Source organism: Amblyomma mixtum, chromosome 2 (genome assembly GCF_055824585.1).
Source record: "Amblyomma mixtum isolate Tamu chromosome 2, ASM5582458v1, whole genome shotgun sequence".
NCBI classification, from domain to species: Eukaryota; Metazoa; Arthropoda; class Arachnida; order Ixodida; family Ixodidae; genus Amblyomma; species Amblyomma mixtum.
Genome location: NC_143013.1, coordinates 107,714,036 through 107,735,816, shown reverse-complemented (window position 1 = coordinate 107,735,816; position 21,781 = coordinate 107,714,036). Strand labels below are relative to the sequence as shown.

Genomic DNA, 21,781 nt, shown 5'->3' with positions numbered 1-21,781 from the left:
TGTGGCAGGGCACGCAACGCGCTGTTTGCTCCGTAATGCATTTCAGTGTTTGCTTGCACGTGATACATGTCTTTCTTTCCACATGCCTCCGCAGCTCCAGTTCACTCCTGCCGTGTCTTCCAGAGTTCTCGCCGCTGTCGTAATCCAAAAAAGAAAAAAAAGCTATGATCAAATTATGGTGCACTTTCAAAAAGATATCAGGCTGTGCGAGCTCCTTCCGCAGCTCAAACGTGAAGAAAGGAGCAGTGCTTCTTTCACACGTCTCTGCTATAGAGCAGAAACGTAGTAGTCGTGGGTGGCAGCAATTATTTCTGTTGATGTGAGGGCTGCTCCCAAAAATGAGAGTCGTCAAAGAGAGTGTCAGTGGACCCTCTCCAGCACACGGCAGATGCCGCGGTGGCTCAGTGGTCATGGTGCTTGGCTGCTGACCCAAATGACGAGGGTTCGATCCCAGTGGCGGTGGTAGTATTTCGATCAAGGCGTAATGCTAGAGGCCCGTGTACTGTCCGATGTCTGTGCACGTTAAAGAACCCCAGTTGGTCGAAATTTCCGGAGCCCTCCACTACGGCGTCTCTCATAGCCTTAGTTGCTTTGGGACGTTAAACCCCATAATACCATAAAATAATCTCCAGCACTCACCGTTGCTGCGCACAAATGCGTCAGTCAAGACTGCAGCCTTCTCTCCCATGAACAGCAGGAACAGAGACTCCGCTGCTGCTTTAGCTTAGCAGGAGCCAGTGCTTGGCTGTCGCATATTTGTTGACCCCCCTTCATGTTAACAAAACAAGAGCTGCCACTTTGAATTCCCCCAAACAGCCAAAAGATCTCTAACCTTTTACAGGATGACACGTTGCCCTGTGTTCGTCACTGTGTCTTCATTCATTCCGCTGGCTTTCTTCTCGTACTAGCTATGTGCGCACCTATGTGCCAACTCGCCCAGCACTCTGCTCTACCGAGCCTTCATTCTTAAGCGGAATACTACCTAAAAAAACTATTTCTGAAGCCCACTCATTTAGACTGAAACATTTTGTATGTAATGAATATTTAGACATTTTGTGCCAAATTTTACTACTGTGTGGTCATTCCGGCAGAAGTTATGCTCATTGAGAGAATGTTGTTTGTTTATAACAAGTTAACAACACATAAATCTTTGCGTATTCTGTGTGATGTGTTAGGAATATCCAGTCACATTCCCATATATCAGTTTCTGCAAAGAGAGCAGTTTATGAGCACTTGTGGTGCTTCCCTTGTTCTCATTGGTCTCTGAAAATTTCTATTTTTCGCTCTGAAAAATGACATATCAAATAACTCAACTCATAGCCCCCTTCCTCAAAAAATTTCAAATAAGAGGTCCAGTAAAGCCATAATTTGTTGCTTGATATGAAACTATTCATTTCCTAAGGTCACAGGCTCCTTGAAAATAAAACTAGTCTCTCAAAGCCAGCTAAATATCTGAGTATTGCTGTTATTGCCGGCCAAAGTGGTTGGTCTGGCATTGGTGGAGCAATGCCGTGTTCCCGTTTGCCAAATGCCTGAGGTGCCTTCTTCGTAGATGACATTGCCAGTTGTAAAGATACACATTCAAAGCTACAAGGCTATTAAGACATTTCCAAGGAGGATGACGTAGTGGCGGGGAAAAATGCTTGATTGGTCGCGGATTGAAGTTTGTGCTAATCAAATCTCAGATTTCGTTTTTCTACTCACCGAGGCCTCGCTACTTTGCGAATTTCATGTTAGGCCTTGAAACTTCACATTAGTGCGCTTGAGAAAGGAGAGCGTGTGCATTAGAAAGAGTGAAGAACAACCTTTTTTCAAACAGGCGCCCACAAACGCACTTTGAAAACACACAGCTCGTTTTCCAGGACTTGAAGCAGCATGCAGTTCATGTTCGTGATGATGCGGTTGTTATACATTATATATTAATCATTACTTCTCGCTTTCTCGAGCCCACCAATAATAACAGGTTTCCAGTTAGATTATTTGTAAGTCCAGGAATAGAAAAATACAAAAATAAGAAACCCAACTAGTTTGGCGAAGAGCGCCTGTTTTGCACTGGTCTGTCCTCCTCGTCAAGCGCGCACGCGAGACGGATGCTCTTTTGTAAGCTCAGGAATCGAAAAATACAAGGAACCCCAGTACTTAGGCAAACGCCAGTTTCGCACGCACCTTTCTCTTTCTCTCCTGTGAGCCTTGTGCGGCCCAGGTTGCTCTTTCTGAGTGACCAAATAACTGCCACGGTGGGCAGTTTGCTTACAATCTGGTGGGAAGGTTGTGACGACGCCACAAGATTACGTGACCTAGTTGACCCACCTGGTTGCTTGTCCGAAATTTTTCGCTCACGAAGCCGACGCTGGATTTTCTGCAGAACAGGCGCCTTAACGCTGTCACATTAAAAGAAGCACAGTGACATAATTTCTATGACGCATTTGCATAAGAGATCTCTGACCAATCAGAGGTGCTACGTCCAAAGATCGGAAACATGGCCAGAAACCGACACTACTCTAGTTTGCTGGTCAAATCAGCCGTCACGGCAGCAAGGTGCTAGAGGAGGCCATGCAGACCTCCTATGTGCCACCCCCTCCCCTTAAAGGCAGATGCTCTCCACTGCATTGCACATGTCTGTGTCTCATTGCAATGCTAGTGCAAGGCAGAAATAGGTTGCGTTGCTGTGAGGGAAACTACGCGAGATTGGTAAGGGCAGCTGCAGAGTAGACTGCAGTACAAACTGCTGATCACGTTCATGCCCGCGTCGGCGGTAACGATGCAAGCATGTAGCCTTCGGTGTGTTGTGTGATGTCAAGTGTACACGTAAGCTTAGAGGGATCCTCAAACGCATGCGAGCAGCACTTGTGCTGCAACATATTCCATTCAACAACACATTCGAGTGAAAAACTGCATGCGCATTGCTTATCAAACAGCATGCTTGTGTTGACTAACTACGCAGCAAGTATGATCGCAAACGACATTGTGATTGACTCTGCTGTGGTCATTGGGATATCTATGTTTGTGAATTGCTTCCGATGGGTTCTAAGCGAAAAAGAACTGGGGTACATTCTGCTGAACTGTAGCCTGCCACTTGCTGGCTGTAGCTGTCCTCTGGGAATGCATGCATAATCTTGACAAACACACATCATCGCAGAAGTGTGCGTACCATTAGTAAGAAGTTAGCTGCATAACACACTCTCTACAGCTTCGCCGTAGAGAACAAGCACAGAGATGAAATAAGCTAAAATCATGCCCTGCACGCCGGCATCTCACATACTGCAGGCATGATAACCTGTGATAGGGAACTTTTTTTTCTATAATGAGCCACATGAGAGGTGATGGTGCATGCAGAGATACTTCAATTCACTTTTATACTGTGCAGAAAACTTAGAAAGCAACCAGCTTGCATCACGCTTCACATGTTGATGACGTGCATGCATGTATGTGGGTGTGTGAGAGTGTACTAAAAAGGAAAAAAAAAAATGGTTGCAATTTCCGAATGCCCACAACTTGCAAAGAGCAGCTGATTCGACAGCTGAAGTGAGAACGAAACTGCTTTTATCATACACCTAACGGGCACAACAGGGCATGAATGCCATTGAGAGCTTGCAGTTCTTAATTTGCAGTGTACAACACCCACACGCAGCCTGAGAGCACGAAGTGTAAGCTGAAAGATGCAGTGCTTGTTATTGCCTCCCTTCGTTGTCTGTTTTGTTTTTCTTTCAATATGAGAGCCTTTGTATTCGTACCGCATTGCCTTCCCCGTATTTCGACAGCAACTGCTCACTGACTGCGAAATGGCGTTCCTCGAGAAAGTGCATAAATACATCGCCAGCCATAGTTGTACAAAGCTGCGCGTGGCATCGCCACATGTGTTTTGCTCTTACGCAGTTTTCTGGCTTATGAAAGCTTTGTTTCCTGCAAAAGTGACATATTTGCTATCATGTGATGCTAAGCTATCAGTCCAGCCTGACTTAGTATTCACCTCTGATTCCCCTTTGGTGTAACTTTAACAGTTGTTTTTTTCTCTCTCTGTGTGCGCACGTGCGTGCGTGTATGTGCGCATTCACGCGCGTGTGTGTACGCGTGCATGCATGCACATCAAACACTCAGGCAACTTCACCAGTCCAGCCCCTGGTCCAGTTTTTCATGGAGCAACAACAGCAGTGCTTCCTCAGGTCTTATTTTCCACACACCTCTTTCTCACCTGTGACATCCACAAGCACGCCACCATTTATTCAGAGTTCATTGCACTCACAATCTCGGTCAAACACACCAGCCCTAATCGTGCATGCACTATACACTAGGACTCCTATTTCCCTCATGTCTGTCCCTTAGTGCTGTCAAGTGTCCTGTCATCCTGCGCCACACTTTTTTTATCACCTTCCAACAAGGCGTCCTTTTTCTCCGCGCTTTCCGTGCCTTCCTTGGCTGCCTTGCCGTACCTCCACGGCAAAAGTTCAGCTTTCATGTCTTCGATCTGCAGAAAGTCTCTGTCTGTGGCGGTGCTTTTTGATGTCTCATACATGTTGAACACTCCGAAGTACTTGAGCACGCTGCGCACGTCCTGCTCGCTGAGGTTGTACTGTGTGGCCAGGGCCTGTGTCGTGAACTGGGCCGGGTCGTTCTGTGCGTCGGCCAGTAGCTGTGTTGCCTGGCGCAGTGTCAGTTTGCCCCGTGGCACCACGCTTGGCTCAAAAAAGCCGTATTTGCGTAGCTCCGGTGTGGTTCGGCTCTGCGGAAGCGGCCGTTCGGACTTGGGCGGCGGTGTAGTCTCCTGGACCTGGGACACATGAGGAGGCACTCTTGTAATGGTGACTGGAGACACTTGCCTGGTTACGTACAGGCACCCCACACAAGCTTTTGGAGCAGAGAAGCTGCTTAGTTCCTTGACCTGAACGGTGCGCTCTTCATTTCCATGTGCACCAATAGAACCTAGCTAGTTTGTGCAAAACTGTTCAGTCTAAATGTTTCTCCAACACCCTTCAGTAAAGTTCTCCCAGTGGAGACTGTCATCATCATCATCATCAGCCTGACTGCGCCCACTGCAGGGCAAAGGCCTCTCCCATGTCTCTCCAATTAACCCTGTCCCGTTGCGGCCACCGTATTCCCGCAAATTTCTTAATCTCATCCACCCACCTAACTTTCTGCCGCCCCCTGCTACGCTTGGCTTCTCTTGGAATCCACTCCGTTAGCCTTAAGGACCAGCGGTTATCTTGCCTTCGCATTACATGCCCTGCCCAAGCCCACTTCTTCCTCTTGATTTCAAGTAGGATGTTATTAACCCGCGTTTGTTCTCTCGTCCACTCCACCCGCTTCTGATCTCTTAACGTTACACCTATCATTTTTCTTTACAAAGCTCGCTGCGTTGTCCTCAACTTAAGCTGAACCCTCTTTGTTAGTCTCCACGTTTCTGCCCCATAGGTGAGTACCGGTAAGCTACAGCTGTTGTATACTTTTCTCTTGAGGGGTATTGGTAAACTGCCATTCATGATCTGAGAGAATCTGCCATATGCACTCCACCCCATTCTAGACTCTGTCTGCTGCAGTCAAAAAATATTGTTCATATCTCTGTCCGGGAATGTTTTTCTCAACAGTTCTTATTGATCCTGTGCCTCAAGGTAGGAATAAAATTTATTTCATGGCGTCTTCCATGTTCCTGAAACTTTTGTGGGCACCTGTAGCTGGCAGGCTACTCAGTATGAGGACTAAAATGTATGAAGTGGTGCTTTTGCACAAAAGGGATGCACACGGATCCAAGCATGCTTAATTAAGATTCTTCACAGTGCACCGATAAGTCCTTGTGTCCACGAGGGACGAGATGCACTATAGTCATGAGAACCAACGGCCAAGCTTCTGCATGGTTTGGTTATTTAATTTGCTAATTTGATGTCTTACTTTTGCTTTCCAGACACGCTGTTCACAGACATAACAAATTCTTGACGGAACACGGGCTAGGCTTTAAAATCCACTGCGCAGAAAAAGGCAAACTTTACACTCTACCGTAGTGGCAAGGACAACAGTCCACAATACAACTGTGCGCGTTAGAACAGTACATTTTCATATGGCAGTACTGGTTAGAACAGAACATAAATGTGCAAAAAATAACAAGAAGGCAGCAAAAATGCAACATAATTTCTTTTGTTACTGTTTATGAAAAGCAGCGGAAGGTATGTCACAGCCAGAATCTGATGAATGTGATGTTAACTCATCATGACATATATGCAAAAAAGCCACTGTGAAAGAAATCAAGAACTAACCAGAGTGTGTGATAAAATTATGATTTAAATAAAATCATGTTGAAAAATACAGGTAGAATAAAGCATGCTCAGTGGTTATGTGATGAATTCTAATCCTAAACCAGTGCAGAAAGCTACGGGAAATTGGAACGGCCCTTTGATAAGAACCTTTAATACTACTAGCACGGTGCCACTGATACCAAACACTGGTGTGAATAATCACGGGGGGGGGGGGGATATGCTATTACTTAGGAAGTGCTAAAAGCAGTAAGCATATTGAGAGGCTCTGAATGCGCCGTTTTTCTGTATGAAAATGAATGCCAATTTTTGTTTCACACGTGGAATTTCATGCATCTGTTTTCTGGTTTTGCGCCTGCCTTTGCTTTTTATTTCATACCAGTCCAGTAACTTTCATGTTCACGTCTTTTCCTTGCACCTTTCATATTTTTTCGGTCAACTACAGGTGCCCGCATAGGTGAGCATGAGAAGCATTTGGTTGCGCTTTAATGGTTTTCTCAGTATACGAACGTGGTCTGTGATAGCAAAACACCTTTATGCAATATGAAAATGCGCGCATCAAAGCTGCCACTTTGCAGTCTCCACCTAGCTGTTGATAGCTCACCATCCTTTCGCCACTAGAAGTCACAGCTGCCAACTCAACAGGCACTGAAACTGCATAAGGTGCTGTGCAACCAAACAAACAAATATAAGAATTTAATACCTGATGAATCTATCCTCTAAGAATGCTTGTTGCTAAGAAACTGCAGGAGCTTTTCTGAGCAAGACTTCACGGCTAGCGTACATACCTGTGCGTTTGGATCCGAAGAGACCACCCTAACACTCCGCAGGCGCTCCAAGAGGTCCTCCCTCTTTTCCAGCAACTTGCTCGCGTCTGCGGGAATCCAGAAGTGTGCTCATTGCGACACGGTGACAGCTCAGAAACCGTACATTTGGACACGCGGCGTGTTTGTAGGCATTTCCAACGTTACTCTATATTTGCTTTAGCGCACCCTATTTTTGTGATTTTACTTCAAATGGACATCCTTTCGTCGGCCGTGACGATCTCCTGGTTCTCTTCTTATATTAAATTTGCAGAGAAAAGCAAACGTAGACCTCGAGAAGGGAAGCGCCATCGCGTACGTGTCAGCCAATCTGTCGTAGTTTTCCCACACACATACCCCAGTGAGAGACTTTCTTTACGTACTTTCGTTTCTAAAATAAGGTGCACGAAAACCACAAACTGTGCCAACAACGTTCTAGGGGAATGCGCGTAGTTCATTTGAAGGTCAACTTCACACCAACGCGGCAGGAACATCGGAAACATGGAAATTTGAAGCCTTGACTAGCTATTACGGTTGTGAAGCTTCCGGATAAATAAGAAGCACAAATTTGAGGTTTGAAACATGCTCACCGGCTAGCTTCATCTCGGTTTCATGCTTGGCATCACTCGGGTGGCGAGGGGCCGACTTTGGTTTCGCGGCACTGATAACCTTTCCGACACGGTTTTCGATGTTGAAGTCTCTCACGGGTTTGCTAACGAAATATGCCAGCCGGTTGCCCATTTCCAGGGATCAGAAGAGGTGCGATCTCAACAGAGTAAATTCATTCTGTAGTACCACATGGGATTGATGAATGCGGATCAATGAAATAATTAGCGCCCGATCCCAAACATGCTTTCTTGGCTTGGATTGGATTGATACGACTTCAAAACGTCTGTTTACTTGAATAGGTCATTATTAACACTGTTAGTTATGCAAGCAGTCTTGTTAACATTGTTTACTATTTTACGCTCAAAAATGAAAGTATAAAATGTTAGACAACGCTTTTAATTGAAACATAGGGTTGCTACGCAACCGTAGTTAGGCAACGGTAATACCGAAAACAAAACTGCATCCGAAGTTCGTCGCAGTTCGTACGCATTCCAAAACCGCTGAGGGTGGCTGTTACTGTCGTAGTTATTCCGTTTTAGGTGCTTTAACGATGGCTGTAACGATGGAGCGGATTCATCTGGTGCCGTCGGATGACGACGATCTATATTCGGGATACAATGAATTTGATCCGTCACTTGACACAGATGTAAGTTGACAAAGCAGTGCGTGCAAAACAGTCCAGATTCATCGAACGTCTATGTAATAGCTCTGCGTAATGATGCAGCTAAGTGGAATACACAACGAGTTTTGTGAAACTAGCTCTGTGGTTCTGGGTCGAACATTTCACTGCTGCTTATTTTAGTGCGAAAACACTTCTAGCCCACTGCCGGGTTTCAGCGGTGTGTGTCTGTGTGAAGCCTCTGAGTAGCAAAGTGTAGCTGGGTTAGTGGACACCTCAATCGCGCTGTGAGTAGGCGAGGGCATCCACATACGATTTGAGGAAGTTATGTGCATTTCCTTTCTCAAAGCCAGCGGAAAGTTCAGACTCCACTGATTTTGAGGAAAGGAAAGGTGCGTAACTGGATCCTTGGGTCAGTGGACACACAATCGCGCTTTGAGGTACGCGGAGGTGGTGTCCACCTGCAAAAAAAGGCGTGCTTTCGCACAGTATTTCGAGCTTAGCAATGCTATACCGCCAGCCATTTTTTTAATTGATTTAAAATATCTTCCAACTCACTTCCAGGGCTTCACACGAGATGATGGATTCCAACAGACTACTGCGAGGACAAGTTACAGCCGTCGACCTCCGGTAAGCTTGCTTATAAATTTCCTTGTCCTTGAATAACGAGGACTTGATAAGCGATACACGAGTATCCCCCCCCCCCCCCCCCCCCCCATTTTTCCGTCCATGCCTCAGAGTTCTGTTAACCTAAATCTGGACTACTGGTTTGATTTCATTTCTTTCCATCCAAGCAACCGTTAGTGCGAAACTGAAATAGCACTTTCTGTTACTGTTCAACACAGAACAAAAAAAAAACGGTATTGCTTCAACCTATTTTTGAACAACGCAATGTAGCACCACCGTACAAATTTGTTGCCGCAAAACGCACATTATATAGATAAAATACTCAAGGGGGCATCTATTCCTTAAAGAAAAACAGTCAATGGTGTCCGTTTCATGGAACATTGCGGCACAATCATAAGAAGCAACACGTTGCCAAGAGTTTGAATAGTTTACGGTGCGACACCTCTGCGTGGTTCGCTTTTGCCACCTTCCCAGTTCTGAACTGCTAATTTGCCTGCTCTGGCGCTGCGCTGAACATTAACTCTATAACAGCTAGATGGCAGGCAAAAAGTTCTGCAACAAAAAATCCAGATCATCGGCATACATGCTGACATTCAAACTATCAATAGTCACGGAAGCAAGCGATACATAAAGAAATTAACAAGATAAATATGGACTACGAAGAAGTTAAATTTAGAACTAAGGTGGGGTGCCTCAGTTGCTATGCTTATGAGTCGACTGAAAGTTAACAACTGGCCTTTATATTCTCCACAAAGCGCGTTGTAAAAAGTACTCTTCTTTTCTCGTTTCAGACAAGTTCTGGTTTTCACGCTGGCATGCCGAGCACCAGTACGGGCGTAAGTTTTTCATTTTTTTTTTACGAGGAAACGAAATGGCGCAGTAATTCCCACATATCTCAGTGGACACACAAACCATGCAGTCAGGGAAGGGAGGAAGGTGGTAGTGAAAGAAGAAAGAGAGAAAGAGGTGCCGTAGTGGAGGTCTCCGGAATAATTTCGACCACCTGGGGATCTTCAACGTGCACTCACATTGCACAGCACACGGGCGCCTTCTGCGTTTTGCCTCCATCGAAACGCGGCCGCCGAGGTTGGGTTCGAACCCGGGTACTCCGGCTCAGTGGCTGTGCGTCCTAACCACTGAGCCACCGCGGCGGGTCGGGCGTAGTGATCTGGGTATTTCTAGGTCGGCGCTTGTCTTGGCAACCCGATCTTAAAGGGGTCATAAAACACTTTTTCTCCGACGATGCTGCTTCTCGGTATTAAGCGTAGAAAGCAGGGCTAGTTGCTTGGGAGTACAATTGTGAGACATACCAGCGGCGAAATAGAGACACGTACGAAGGTAGAAGAGACAGGACGAACGCCGCTTCTCGGTGTTCGATGCTTGCATATTTCCTTCCTTCTCTGCATGGCTTGCGTGCTAGAAGGCACAGGGCGAACGCGTGCCATTGGGACATCAGACATTGTCGAGTCTGCTGGCACTATAAAGTTACTATATATAGTCGGATACAGCTCACGAACGAGGCGGCAGATGACCCTCAAAGGAGTTAGACCCTCCAGCCAATGTCGTCTAGTGATTTTCGGGACTCCGCGGTTAACCCCCTTTCATCTAATATCCGTTGCGATTTCATGTTAGCAGGTCAAAGGGGATTAATTAAGACGTCATGAAAATCGGTCGACGCCATTGGCTGGAGGGTCTAACTCTTTTGAGGGTCATCTGCCACTAAGCCGCACACGACTTTAGCTTTCACCGCGCATCCAGTCTCATTTTTGCTGCTGTATGGCTCCTACATTCGTCCGAACAATTTATGTAACCGAAGTCCTATCTCTTGTCGAATCGAGCGCTCACGGGCAGAAAACGGCAGCTGAGGAGAGGAGATGCGTTGCTGTTTAGAGCAGTTGTACTAGTTGGTGTTTCGAATAGTGAGACTGAATTCGACGAACAGCGATTCTTCGAATAACGAGAATGTTAAACATCTTCTGGTAATTGACCCTTGTCAGGCGGATAACAAAAAGAGATGATTGAGGTTTTCTCCGATGAAGGTAAGTCATCGGGGGCTAACTTGGCTTCCCAAGGTCTAACCAGCTCACTGAGTTGGCATGAAGCTTGACCTTGAAAGTGACCTTTGCAAAACCTGCGACAGCCCATGCAGAATTAAAATAAATATTGCCGCTTCTGGGATTCGAACCCGCGGCGGCGCAAACAGATCAGCTTCGCAGGCCACTGCACGAGGGCGCTGAACACGCCCATTGCACATCGCCGTCTTGATCAACTTCCATCCGCGACGCGGACAGATAAGATCAGCTTAATTTTGATCAGAACTTAACCTGAGTCTAATATCGTTGCCAGACGTATACCGACAACCCAATTAACCAGGCTAAACACATGCATGCTTTCGCATGCCTACTCGGTTTAGCGACGTGTAAAACCCGACCACTTTTTTTCGTTGACGCTGAAGATTCGTTTTATTTTATTCCCCAAAATGACCTCCCTGAAGGAGTGCATCCAATCTAAGGCAATCTATAGGCTTTGAAAATCAATAAGAAATTTCCTTGCATAACCTTTTATCGCTTCCAAGGTTTAATATTTTTAACATTGTTAATTTTGAGGGTTAGGCTCATGGTCAGCGTGAAGGATTCCGCATTGTCTGGTGCATCTCCCCCCTTTTCAGCGAATTATTTTAAGCCAGTTTGACCAGACACACTGACGCGTTCCATGATAATGACAAGATTTAAAATATATTTAGTAGGACTGGGCGAATATTGAAATTTTCCACTACGAATCGAATACAAATAAAAAGAAAAATACCTCCGGATATCGAACTGAATATCGAATAGCTGGGCCAGTGCGAAAAATATTTCAGGAAAAGATAAATAGGCAAACATTTTTTTTACAACATTGTACGGACTTTGTTATTCAAATAAACAAAACTAGACTGACTCAGCACCATACATAAACGTATATAATGTCCTCAAAAACGCATACTACTTGATTAGACAGCATAACAGTATGCAGCTTCTAATGTGGTCAGGCAAAATGAGCAACGAAATGAAATCCCGAAATTCGCGTATGACTGGCAACAAAAAATAATATCGTGGGTAGTAATACCTCACAAATTCTGACTTGAAGGAGGCGCATGAAACGCTCGAATTATCCGAAGGCCGCAAATATGGCGAAGCCTTTTAGAAGCCTCCATCGCACAAACACCACAAGAAGTCCGTTGAAGAGTAAAAACAGTAAAAACCGAAAATTAATATTCTTTAGTTATCCCTAACTCAATCCATCCTATTGTACGTGATCGTCTGACGTGAGCAGCCGTATCGCCCTTTGCGAGTCTTTCCTCCGCCTTTCTCCTCGTTCTCCTCCTCCTCCTCCTCATCATTATCATCACCAACCTGGTTCGTACACTTTGCGGACAAAGACCTCTCACTGCTCTCTAATTATATCCCCGTCCCGCGTCGGCTGTGGCTACGCTTGGCCCCTGCAAACACTAATCTCATCCGCCCACGTGACTCTCTGATATTCCAACTATATTATATTCCAACTATATTAACCACAAAACCGTGCACTGTGCTCGACATGTGGAGTTCTATGGGACCTTCAACGCTTAGCCTGGGGCTGCCGTAATTTTGCAGCATCCTGTAGAACATTTGAAATTGCTGTGGGTCTCCCACAGGGCAGTATCCTGTGCGTGGTGCAAGTACTGTCTGCCAAAAGTTGGTTTGGTTAACATCCTAAAGCGACCCAGGCTATGAGGGGCGCTGAAGTGCACGGCTTCTCATAATTTCGACCACCTGGGGTTCTTTGATGTTCACTGACATCATCATCATCATAATCAGCCTGACTACGCCCACTGCAGGGCAAAGGCCTCTCCCATGTCTCTCCAATTAAACCTGTCCTTCGCCACCCGCGGCCACATATGTTCCCGCAAGTTTCTTAATGTCATCCGCCCACCTAACTTTCTGCCGCCCCCTGCTACGTTTGCCTTCTCTTGGAATCCACTCCGTTATACCCCTAAGGACCAGCTGTTATCTTGCCTTCGCATTACATGCCCTGCCCAAGCCCACTTCTTCCTCTTGATTTCAACTAGGATGTCATTAACCCGCGTTTGTTCTCTCACCCACTCCGCCCACTTCCGGTCTCTTAACGTTACACCTATCATTTTTCTTTCCATAGCTCGCTGCGTTGTCCTTAACTTAAGCTGAATCCTCTTTGTTAGCCTCCACGTTTCTGCCCCATAGGTCATGATCATGATCATGATTCATTATCTGAGAGAACCTGCCATATGCGCTCCACTCCATTCTTATCCTTCTAGTTACTTCCCTCTCATGATTCGGATCAGCTGTCACTACCTGACCTAAATAGACATATTCGCTTACTACTTCCAGCACCTCGCCACCAATTGCGAACTGCTTCTCTCTTGCTAGATGTTGAATATTACTTTGGTTTTCTGCATATTAATTTTTAGCCCCACCGTTCTGCTCTGCCTGTCTAATTCATTGATAATGCTTTGCAGTTCATGTCCTCTAAAATTTCGCCTCCACCGAAATCCGAATCTTTGTAAAACCAGGCAGCATGGTTTGCTTCAGAGTTCCGTAAAGAAACGCATACAGCACCCATAAAGGCTAAAAAGTCTTTAAGCGTGAGGACAAAGGTTCTCCTCAGCTTATAGAGATTTAGTGTGTGAGGAGTGGCATATGTGCTCCACTATACGGCTGAGTAGCAAAATATGCAGCGTAGCAAATTTGACAAAGACTACTTGTTCCCTGGCGTTGCGCAACTTCGGCGTCATGCGGTACAGAAGTTGTCAGGTTTTTTTCAAGACACGTGTCTGATATGAACCCTCGGGAAGTTTTTCTTGTGCATATTTGAGTGCGCGAGTGTCTTGTGCGCATGTTTCGCCTCATTTTTTTTCACCCTCATCTGGAGTAGCCTGCCATGAAGTATAGGCAGACATCTTCAGTAGTCATTAAAGATGCGCGACTGGAAAATTTCGAATTGGGAGAAACCAATTGGAAGCCAATCAGTGCCCCGATTGGGATCAGAATATTGCTCTCTATGAACACAAAATTTTGAAGGAATGAGGTCTTAGTAAAAAGATGTGAGCTGCTTAATCTACTGCATTAATTTAATCGTTAGAATTATCACTGCGGGCATGAATCAATTTAATAACTTTACTAATGGGCAAGTGCCACTGGCTCCAACAGCAGTGTTTCATGAATGTGGTATATAAGTTGGAGCAAAAGTATGTTCTGTGGATATCTATTCACTGTGTTTGTCTTCCCTTGCCTAAACGTTTCGAATTGTCACAATTTCAATTTCTATGTGAAAAATTGGCAGAGGCTTAGCTTGGTTAAGCCTAGTGGATTGCGAAAGCAAGGACGCTGAACTTGTAGATGCACCCAGACCAAGAGATGTTGAACGCATTCGCCTGGCTGCATAATATGCACGCCGTTTAGCTAAACGTTGTTCCCGCTCTTCATCCGTTTCTTCCGCACGCCGCCGCTTCTTAGCTGCAGCACATCGTTGCAGCTTCACCTTATACACTTCATCCGACATCCGAGTGGATTGCGAAAGCAAGGACGCTGAACTTGTAGATGCACCCAGATCAAGAGATGTTGAACGCATTCGCCTGGCTGCATAATATGCACGCCGTTTAGCTAAACGTTGTTCCCGCTCTTCATCCGTTTCTTACGCACGCCGCCGCTTCTTAGCAGCAGCACATCATTGCAGCTTCACCTTATACACATCATCCGACATCCGAGTGGATTGCGAAAGCAAGGACGCTGAACTTGTAGATGCACCCAGATCAAGAGATGTTGAACGCATTCGCCTGGCTGCATAATATGCACGCCGTTCAGCTAAACGTTGTTCCCGCTCTTCATCCGTTTCTTCCGCACGCCGCCGCTTCTTAGCTGCAGCACATCGTTGCAGCTTCACCTTATACACATCATCCGACATCCGAGTGGATTGCGAAAGCAAGGACGCTGAACTTGTAGATGCACCCAGATCAAGAGATGTTGAACGCATTCGCCTGGCTGCATAATATGCACGCCGTTTAGCTAAACGTTGTTCCCGCTCTTCATCCGTTTCTTCCGCACGCCGCCGCTTCTTAGCAGCAGCACATCATTGCAGCTTCACCTTATACACATAATCCGACATCCGAGTGGATTGCGAAAGCAAGGACGCTGAACTTGTAGATGCACCCAGATAAAGAGATGTTGAACGCATTCGCCTGGCTGCATAATATGCACGCCGTTTAGCTAAACGTTGTTCCCGCTCTTCATCCGTTTCTTCCGCACGCCGCCGCTTCTTAGCTGCAGCACATCGTTGCAGCTTCACCTTATACACATCATCCGACATCCGAGTGGATTGCGAAAGCAAGGACGCTGAACTTGTAGATGCACCCAGATCAAGAGATGTTGAACCCATTCGCCTGGCTGCATAATATGCACGCCGTTTAGTTAAACGTTGTTCCCGCTCTTCATCCGTTTCTTCCGCACGCCGCCGCTTCTTAGCAGCAGCAGCGCATCATTGCATCTTCACCTTATACACATCATCCGACATATCCTGGAGGATTCGCTGGGGCGATCGCGACGAGCCGAGTTGGGCCCCGCTTTTACACAGCTGGTATGACGTCGCACATAGGTCACGCTAAAGGTCAACGGTGGATTCTCCGGGACGACGGCCAAGAGCGGGAACCTCGAGCAGTATTGCTTTCGCAATAAAAATTAGGCAGTGGCTTAGCTCTGGTTAAGCCTGGATATAAAAGCGAAAAGCTGGAGTTGTGCTTGGTTTGACGTCGTGGCTGTCGCAGGTGGCGCACAATGCACTGGGAGCACCACGATAATGGTGGATGCGTTCGGCCGTCCACACACTGCCTGTACGGGGGCGGAGGAGGAGACGCGCGTGTAATGAATACGGTGCTGTCTTAGAAGGGTGATTTAGAGACATGTACTGTGGTGTCCATTCCTTTCGGGTGTGCACCAAGATATGAAAGAGGCAGGCGTTTCCTTTTTTTAAAACCAATTTTAATTTTCCTTCCCTTACGGCGCGGTTCGGGTGTCGACACCGACATGCATGAAAACAGACGACAAGCGCGGGCTCGGGCTCTTGAGAGACAACACGGCTCCCGACCCGGTGTATATTATGTTGACGTAGCAGGGCCATCGCCCACGGGATTTTACTCGGCCGCTGTCGTTCACCAGGAAATGCACGTTGATGGACTCTCCTTTCGAGCCCCGAATTCAATGCGGGCCGAGGAAGTAGCGATAGCGCTTGCTGCCGCCCACGCCAATTCGAGAATAATCATCACGGACTCCCGAAAAGCATGTGAACATTACTTGGCAGGGGAGATCTCCCCCTTAGCTGCTTGTATTCTACGACGGACTGCCACTGATCCAACACCCAAACGAATCATTTGGGCTCCTGGCCACCAGGGCTTACGAGGTAATGAGGCCGCTGACGCGGCTGCCCGAGCGCTTACTCACCGGGCTCCTCATCCCAGCTCTTCTGGCTCGGAGACTAACCAGCCGCTGCTGCGATTCAGGGAAATATTAACACATTATAGCGACAACCACCGCCTTTTCCCGGCCCCTGCAAAAGGGCTGAGTAAGACGGAGGAGCGAACTTTAAGGCGCCTGCAGACAGGTACTCTACTCTGTCCAGCAATAATAAAACATTACGATCCTAACACGGATGGGCGATGCCCACACTGTGGGGAGACCTGTGATATCTTCCACATGGTGTGGGCATGTACTCAAAATCCCCACCTCCCCCCTTCCCCTACCCCTTCCAGAGAGGCATGGGAGATTGCCCTCCTCAACTGCTCCTCGCTTGAGTCCCAAAGGGCTCTGGTGAAACGGGCGAGAGACGGGGCCTCGTCGTGCGGTGTCCCGGACTAGGGACGCCGACCATGTAGCGGGGCCACTCTGTGGCTCACAAACTCTTTTTCCCAAAATAAAAGTTTTCACCACCACCACCACTGAGATATGAGGGTTTTCTCGAGCACTGTTTGTATTTTATTTATTTTTTTATTTGTGCCGCGTGTGACGTCACTCGGTTTCACGCATGCGCAGCTGTGGCAAATCTTGGCTCCGACGGCTCACGCGAAGCGCGGCTGGGGTGCGGGTAGTGAAGCTTTTCGCTTCAAAATGTTAGCGCTCTACGCACAGCGCCTCCTAAACTCCTGGGAGAAAATCCACTTGGTTCTACACCATTCGAATCAAACTGGAAACAACTGGATGTGAAATGAATTGACTCGTTGGTTTTAACCAAAACACATGCGCTGATGACGTAGGCCGAGAAAGGTCTACTGGATCAGGTAAAATGACGTCTCTGATTTGGGGTGGATCACTTGGTGCCTGTCCAATTGGAGCTGACCATTTGGCGTCGGCCAATTAGAGTAATCTAAATGGTATTTTCCAATTGGTATTCTCCAATGGTGTCGGAAACACATTTGGAAATATCCAATAGACGATATGCGAAATTGCTTGGTGGTCTGGCAACACCGCGCTCACAACTTCCGGTTTCCATCTTGGTTCGGGCGAGCTCGTCGAGCAGGTGCATCGTTTGCTATGCGTACATTTTTGATATCGGTGTAGCTGTCATGAACCTTGCGCGTGAAATTTGAACAGGCAAGCTTCAGCTGCTGCATTGTTTTCACTGCTGATCTTTTAACAAATGTAGGTGCTTTCAGTAAGCGCCAACTTCCTCCTACCGCGTCCTGAGCTTCGCTTGAAGTCTGGCGCTGATGATCGGCACTGGGAAGCGTGTTGGCAAGTCGAACTCAGCGCCATTGTCATTTTAATTCGCGCATTAAAGCACCAGTTCAAGCATCATTCATTATCACGGCCAGGTGGACGCGATTTCAACTGGTGGGGTAGCGAGCGGTTATTTTGCGCTGAGTGCACAGATGTCTTCACAAACTTCTTTTCGTGCATTGTAGTATATTCACACAGGACCCTCGACCAGCTGCGCAATGTGATTCCTTTAGTGCAATGTACAATGCACATCCGCGGTTTTCAACGTCACCGTTTCAGAGCCCGGCGCCGGCTGGTTTTCACCGCAATTCGTTGAAACCACGTCTTGCTTAAGACGCAGTTGAAGCGAGTATTGCAATGTTGTCAGTCGATATTAACAAGAGTAAAGTGGGCACATATAATTCAAAATATTGTAAGCAAATACGCATGTTTTTTTTTTCAGATAAGCACTGAGCTACAGCGGCGGCTTGATTAGAGAAAGAGCGTACAGGTGTAGGTGCCTGCACGGACTCGATACGCTGGTCAAGCTGTGTATGCGGGGGTGAAATTCGCATGTTCGGTTCCCTCCGACACTTAATTCGCTTCCTCCCAAACCTACACAAATTTCTTTGTTGCGAAGCAAGCTGTTGCAGCTTGCCACAACGATAAAATCTGGTGGCCTGAAGAGTTTTCAGTACAATATTGTCACCGACAAACGGTTCAAGAAACAGACCAGGTTCTAAGTCGACGAGGTGGGCGTGCCAGCCAGCAGGCAGCTCGAGCGAGGAAGACGACGTTCTTCGAGCACCTCGAGTGCCCAAGGCTTGGCAAATCCCAGCTTAAACAGTTCGGCCGCGGTTCGGCGCCACTGAATAGTTCGTACGGTGGCATCGCTTCCCCTCTCTGAAGGGCACCGACTCGGTGCCGCAGCAGTGGGCAGCACGAACATAAGGGACGCCGCATGTGTCCGGCGGCAGCTGTAGACACGCCTGAAGCGCTAGCGGGCGTGGTACGGCTTCATCCGGGCGACATGGATGACTTCGGAGGTCGGCCGTCTGGAGGAGCGAACTGTTCCTAGGGGAAGAACTTCGTAGTTCACCTCACTGACTTTGCGGAGTACCTCGTAGGGGCCGAAATATCTCCGCAGAAGCTTTTGGGAGCGTCCACGCATGCGGATTGGGCTCCAAACCCAGACTTGTTCGCCGGGCTGGTAACTAACAGCTCTGTGGCGGAGGTTATAGCGGCGAGCGTCGTGGGTTTGCTGGTGCCGGATGCGCTGTCGAGCGAGTTGGCGGGCGGCCTCGGCGTGACGAACGAAGTGGTCAGCACCCACAACAGTTGAGTACTGCTCGGAAGCAACATTGCGTCCAGCATGGTGGTGGCTTCGCGACCATGCACTAAACAAAATGGAGTGAAGCGCGTCGTTTCTTGCAGAGCAGTATTATAGGCGAATGTTACGTAAGGAAGTATGGCGTCCCAGTTCCGGTGGTCTGCGTCAACATACATGGAGATCATGTCGGCGATCGTCTTGTTGAGCCGTTCGGTGAGTCCGTTCCTTTGAGGGTGGTAAGCGGTTGTTTTGCGGTGACAGGTGCCACTAAGGCGCATAACCTCCTGCGTAAGGGCCGAGGTGAACGCCGTTCCTCTCTCAGTTACAACGATGGTCGGTGCACCGTGACGAAGCACAATGTTTTGAACGAAAAATTTCGCAATTTCGTCAGCAGTACCACGAGGGAGAGCTTTAGTTTCACAGTACCGGGTGAGGTAGTCGGTGGCGACCACAATGTAGCGGTTACCCAGCGAGGACTGTGGAAATGGGCGGAGTAAGTCCATGCCAACTTGGTGGAAGGGGGCTTGTGGCGGATCAATAGGCTGCAGTAGTCCGGCTGGCTTAGTCGGTGGCGTCTTGCGACGTTGGCACTCGCGACAAGTTCTGACGTAACGCTGTACAACTGCAGCAACCCTGGGCCAGTAGTACTTCTGGCGTATCCGCGCCAAAGTGCGGGAAAAACCCAGGTGACCAGAAGATGGGTCATCATGGCACGCCTGCAGGACTTCGTCGCGCAAGACCACGGGTACGACGAGCAGATAGACAGCTTCCGTCGGGTGGTAGTTTTTCTTATACAGAACGCCATCGCGCAAACAGAACGATGACAGTCCACGTGAGAAGATTCGCGGTGGAGACTCAGCTCTTTCTTCAAGATAATCAATGAGAGGCCGTAGTTCAGTGTCGTCTCTTTGGTGTTGAGCGAGGACGGACGTGGAGATGGCGCCGAGAAAAACAAAATCGGTGTCAGGATCAGCTCCGTTGTCCTCAACAGGAGCACGAGACAGTCGGCATCACTGTGCTTCCTGCCGGACTTATAGACGATGGTGACGTCGAATTCTTGAAGGCGAAGGCTCCAGCGTGCAAGCCGCCCCGAGGGATCTTTGAGGTTCGCCAGCCAGCACAGCGAATGGTGATCACTGACGACTCTAAAAGGGCGGCCGTATAAGTACGGGCGAAATTTGGTCACTGCCCACACAATTGCCAGGCATTCCTTTCCAGTGGTGGAATAGTTCGCCTCCGAGCGTGACAAGGTGCGGCTTGTGTATGCGATTACGCGTTCGAGACCATCCTGCCACTGCACAAGGACCGCACCGAGGCCGATGTTGCTGGCGTCTGTGTGCAGTTCAGTGTCGGCTGACTCGTCGAAGTGGCCAAGGATGGGCGTACTTTGCAGACGAGTGCGGAGGTCTTCGAAGGCCTGTTGTTGCTCCTGGCCCCAGAAGAACGGTTCGGCATCTTTCATGAGGCGGATGAGGGGCTCAGCAATCTGGGAGAAGTTCCGCACAAAACGCCGATAATAAGCGCAGAGGCCCAGAAAGCGGCGCACACTTCGCTTATCGGTTGGCATGGGAAAAGCAGCGACGGCGGCAGTCTTATCGGGATCAGGGCTTACTCCCTTAGCGCTCACGATGTGGCCCAGAAACTTCAACTCCTGGAAAGCGAAGTGACACTTTTCGGGCTTGAGGGAAAGACCGGCCGAACGAATTGCGGCGAACACGGCGCGCAGGCGCCTCAGGTGCTCTTCGAACGTAGCGGAGAAGATGACAACGTCATCCAGGTAGACGAGGCAGGACTGCCATTTTAGGTCGGCAAGCACGGTGTCCATCATCCGCTGGAAGGTGGCAGGAGCCGAGCACAGTCCGAAAGGGAGCACCCGGAATTCGTACAGACCATCCGGTGTAATAAAGGCGGTCTTTTCCCGGTCGCGCTCATCCACCTCGATCTGCCCATAGCCACTACGTAAATCTAGTGACGAGAAATACGTGGCGTGGCGTAGCCGGTCCAGGGAGTCATCAATCCGCGGCAGAGGATAAACGTCCTTTTTGGTGACTTTGTTTAGACGCCTGTAATCAACACAGAACCGTAGGGTTCCATCCTTCTTCGCCACAAGAACAACAGGCGATGCCCACGGGCTCGTCGACGGCTGTATCACGTAGTCCTGGAGCATTTCTTGAACTTGTCGGCGAATAGCGTCACGTTCCTTCGAAGAGACCCGATAAGGCGGCTGGTATACCGGTCGCTGGTTTGCGTCAACAATAATGCGATGCTTTGTGAGCGGAGTCTGCCTAACTTTAGAGGTCGATGCAAAACAGTCGCGGAAAGATTCGATAATGCTCTCCAGGCAGCGTTTCTGATGAGACGGGAGGTTCGGGTTCACGTCGGTCTTGATGGGAGTGGTCGTCGGTGCCTCCACTGATGCCCGGATTTCGGACAACGCGTGCTGTCCTGCGAATTCACAAAGTTCTTCGAAATACGCATTAGCTGTTTTGCCAGGCAAACACTGAGGTGCAGAACCAAAATTGGTCACCAGAAGTTCGGTTCGCCCACTGTTCAATTTAATAATTCCGCGAGCTACACAGACTTGCCGACCAAGGAGCAGTGAGATGTTGGTTTCAGCGATGCCACGAGTGCTGGGGCTGTTATCGCACTCTACGGTAACAAACATGCTGGCTCTTGACGGGATTACTACCTGGTCGTCACAGACGCACAGCTTAGCCCTGCGTGGCTCAGTATCGTCGTCGACAGGGCCTTGGGTGGAAAACGACACGATTAGCTCCTGCAGATTGATAACGGCACCGTACTCCTGAAGAAAA

At 48.2% G+C, this 21,781-nt stretch overlaps 2 protein-coding genes across 2 annotated transcripts in view; one reads left to right on the top strand and one right to left on the bottom strand.

Moving 5' to 3' along the window:
• Positions 1 to 4,206: 4,206 nt before the first annotated feature.
• Positions 4,207 to 7,893, bottom strand: LOC149360496 (NADH dehydrogenase [ubiquinone] 1 alpha subcomplex assembly factor 4). Its single transcript, XM_089569299.1, has 3 exons — positions 7,636 to 7,893; positions 7,031 to 7,116; positions 4,207 to 4,768 (listed from the first exon to the last, which is right to left on the bottom strand). Exons 1-3 carry the CDS (start codon positions 7,784 to 7,786, stop codon positions 4,307 to 4,309), a joined length of 699 nt encoding a protein of 232 aa, XP_089425425.1. The 5' UTR covers positions 7,787 to 7,893; the 3' UTR covers positions 4,207 to 4,306.
• A 224-nt stretch (positions 7,894 to 8,117) lies between these two features.
• The window catches only part of nompB (intraflagellar transport protein 88-like protein nompB), an 81,566-nt gene continuing 67,902 nt past the window's right edge, over positions 8,118 to 21,781 (top strand). Inside the window, exons 1-3 of the mRNA XM_089569298.1 lie at positions 8,118 to 8,300; positions 8,838 to 8,903; positions 9,692 to 9,736. Of these exons, the coding sequence (XP_089425424.1) occupies positions 8,205 to 8,300; positions 8,838 to 8,903; positions 9,692 to 9,736 (207 nt within the window). The 5' untranslated portion in view covers positions 8,118 to 8,204. The remainder of the gene's footprint in view (positions 8,301 to 8,837; positions 8,904 to 9,691; positions 9,737 to 21,781) is intronic.

What these genes read in the sequence shown, in the direction of transcription:
- LOC149360496 (XM_089569299.1), bottom strand. Translation starts at nt 7,786, where the DNA reads ATGGGCAACCGGCTGGCATATTTCGTTAGCAAACCCGTGAGAGACTTC. An exon ending in AACCGAGATGAAGCTAGCCG is followed by an intron (nt 7,117 to 7,635) that starts GTGAGCATGTTT and finishes GGATTCCCGCAG; the next exon opens with ACGCGAGCAAGTTGCTGGAA. An exon ending in CTTCGGATCCAAACGCACAG is followed by an intron (nt 4,769 to 7,030) that starts GTATGTACGCTA and finishes CATGTGTCCCAG; the next exon opens with GTCCAGGAGACTACACCGCC.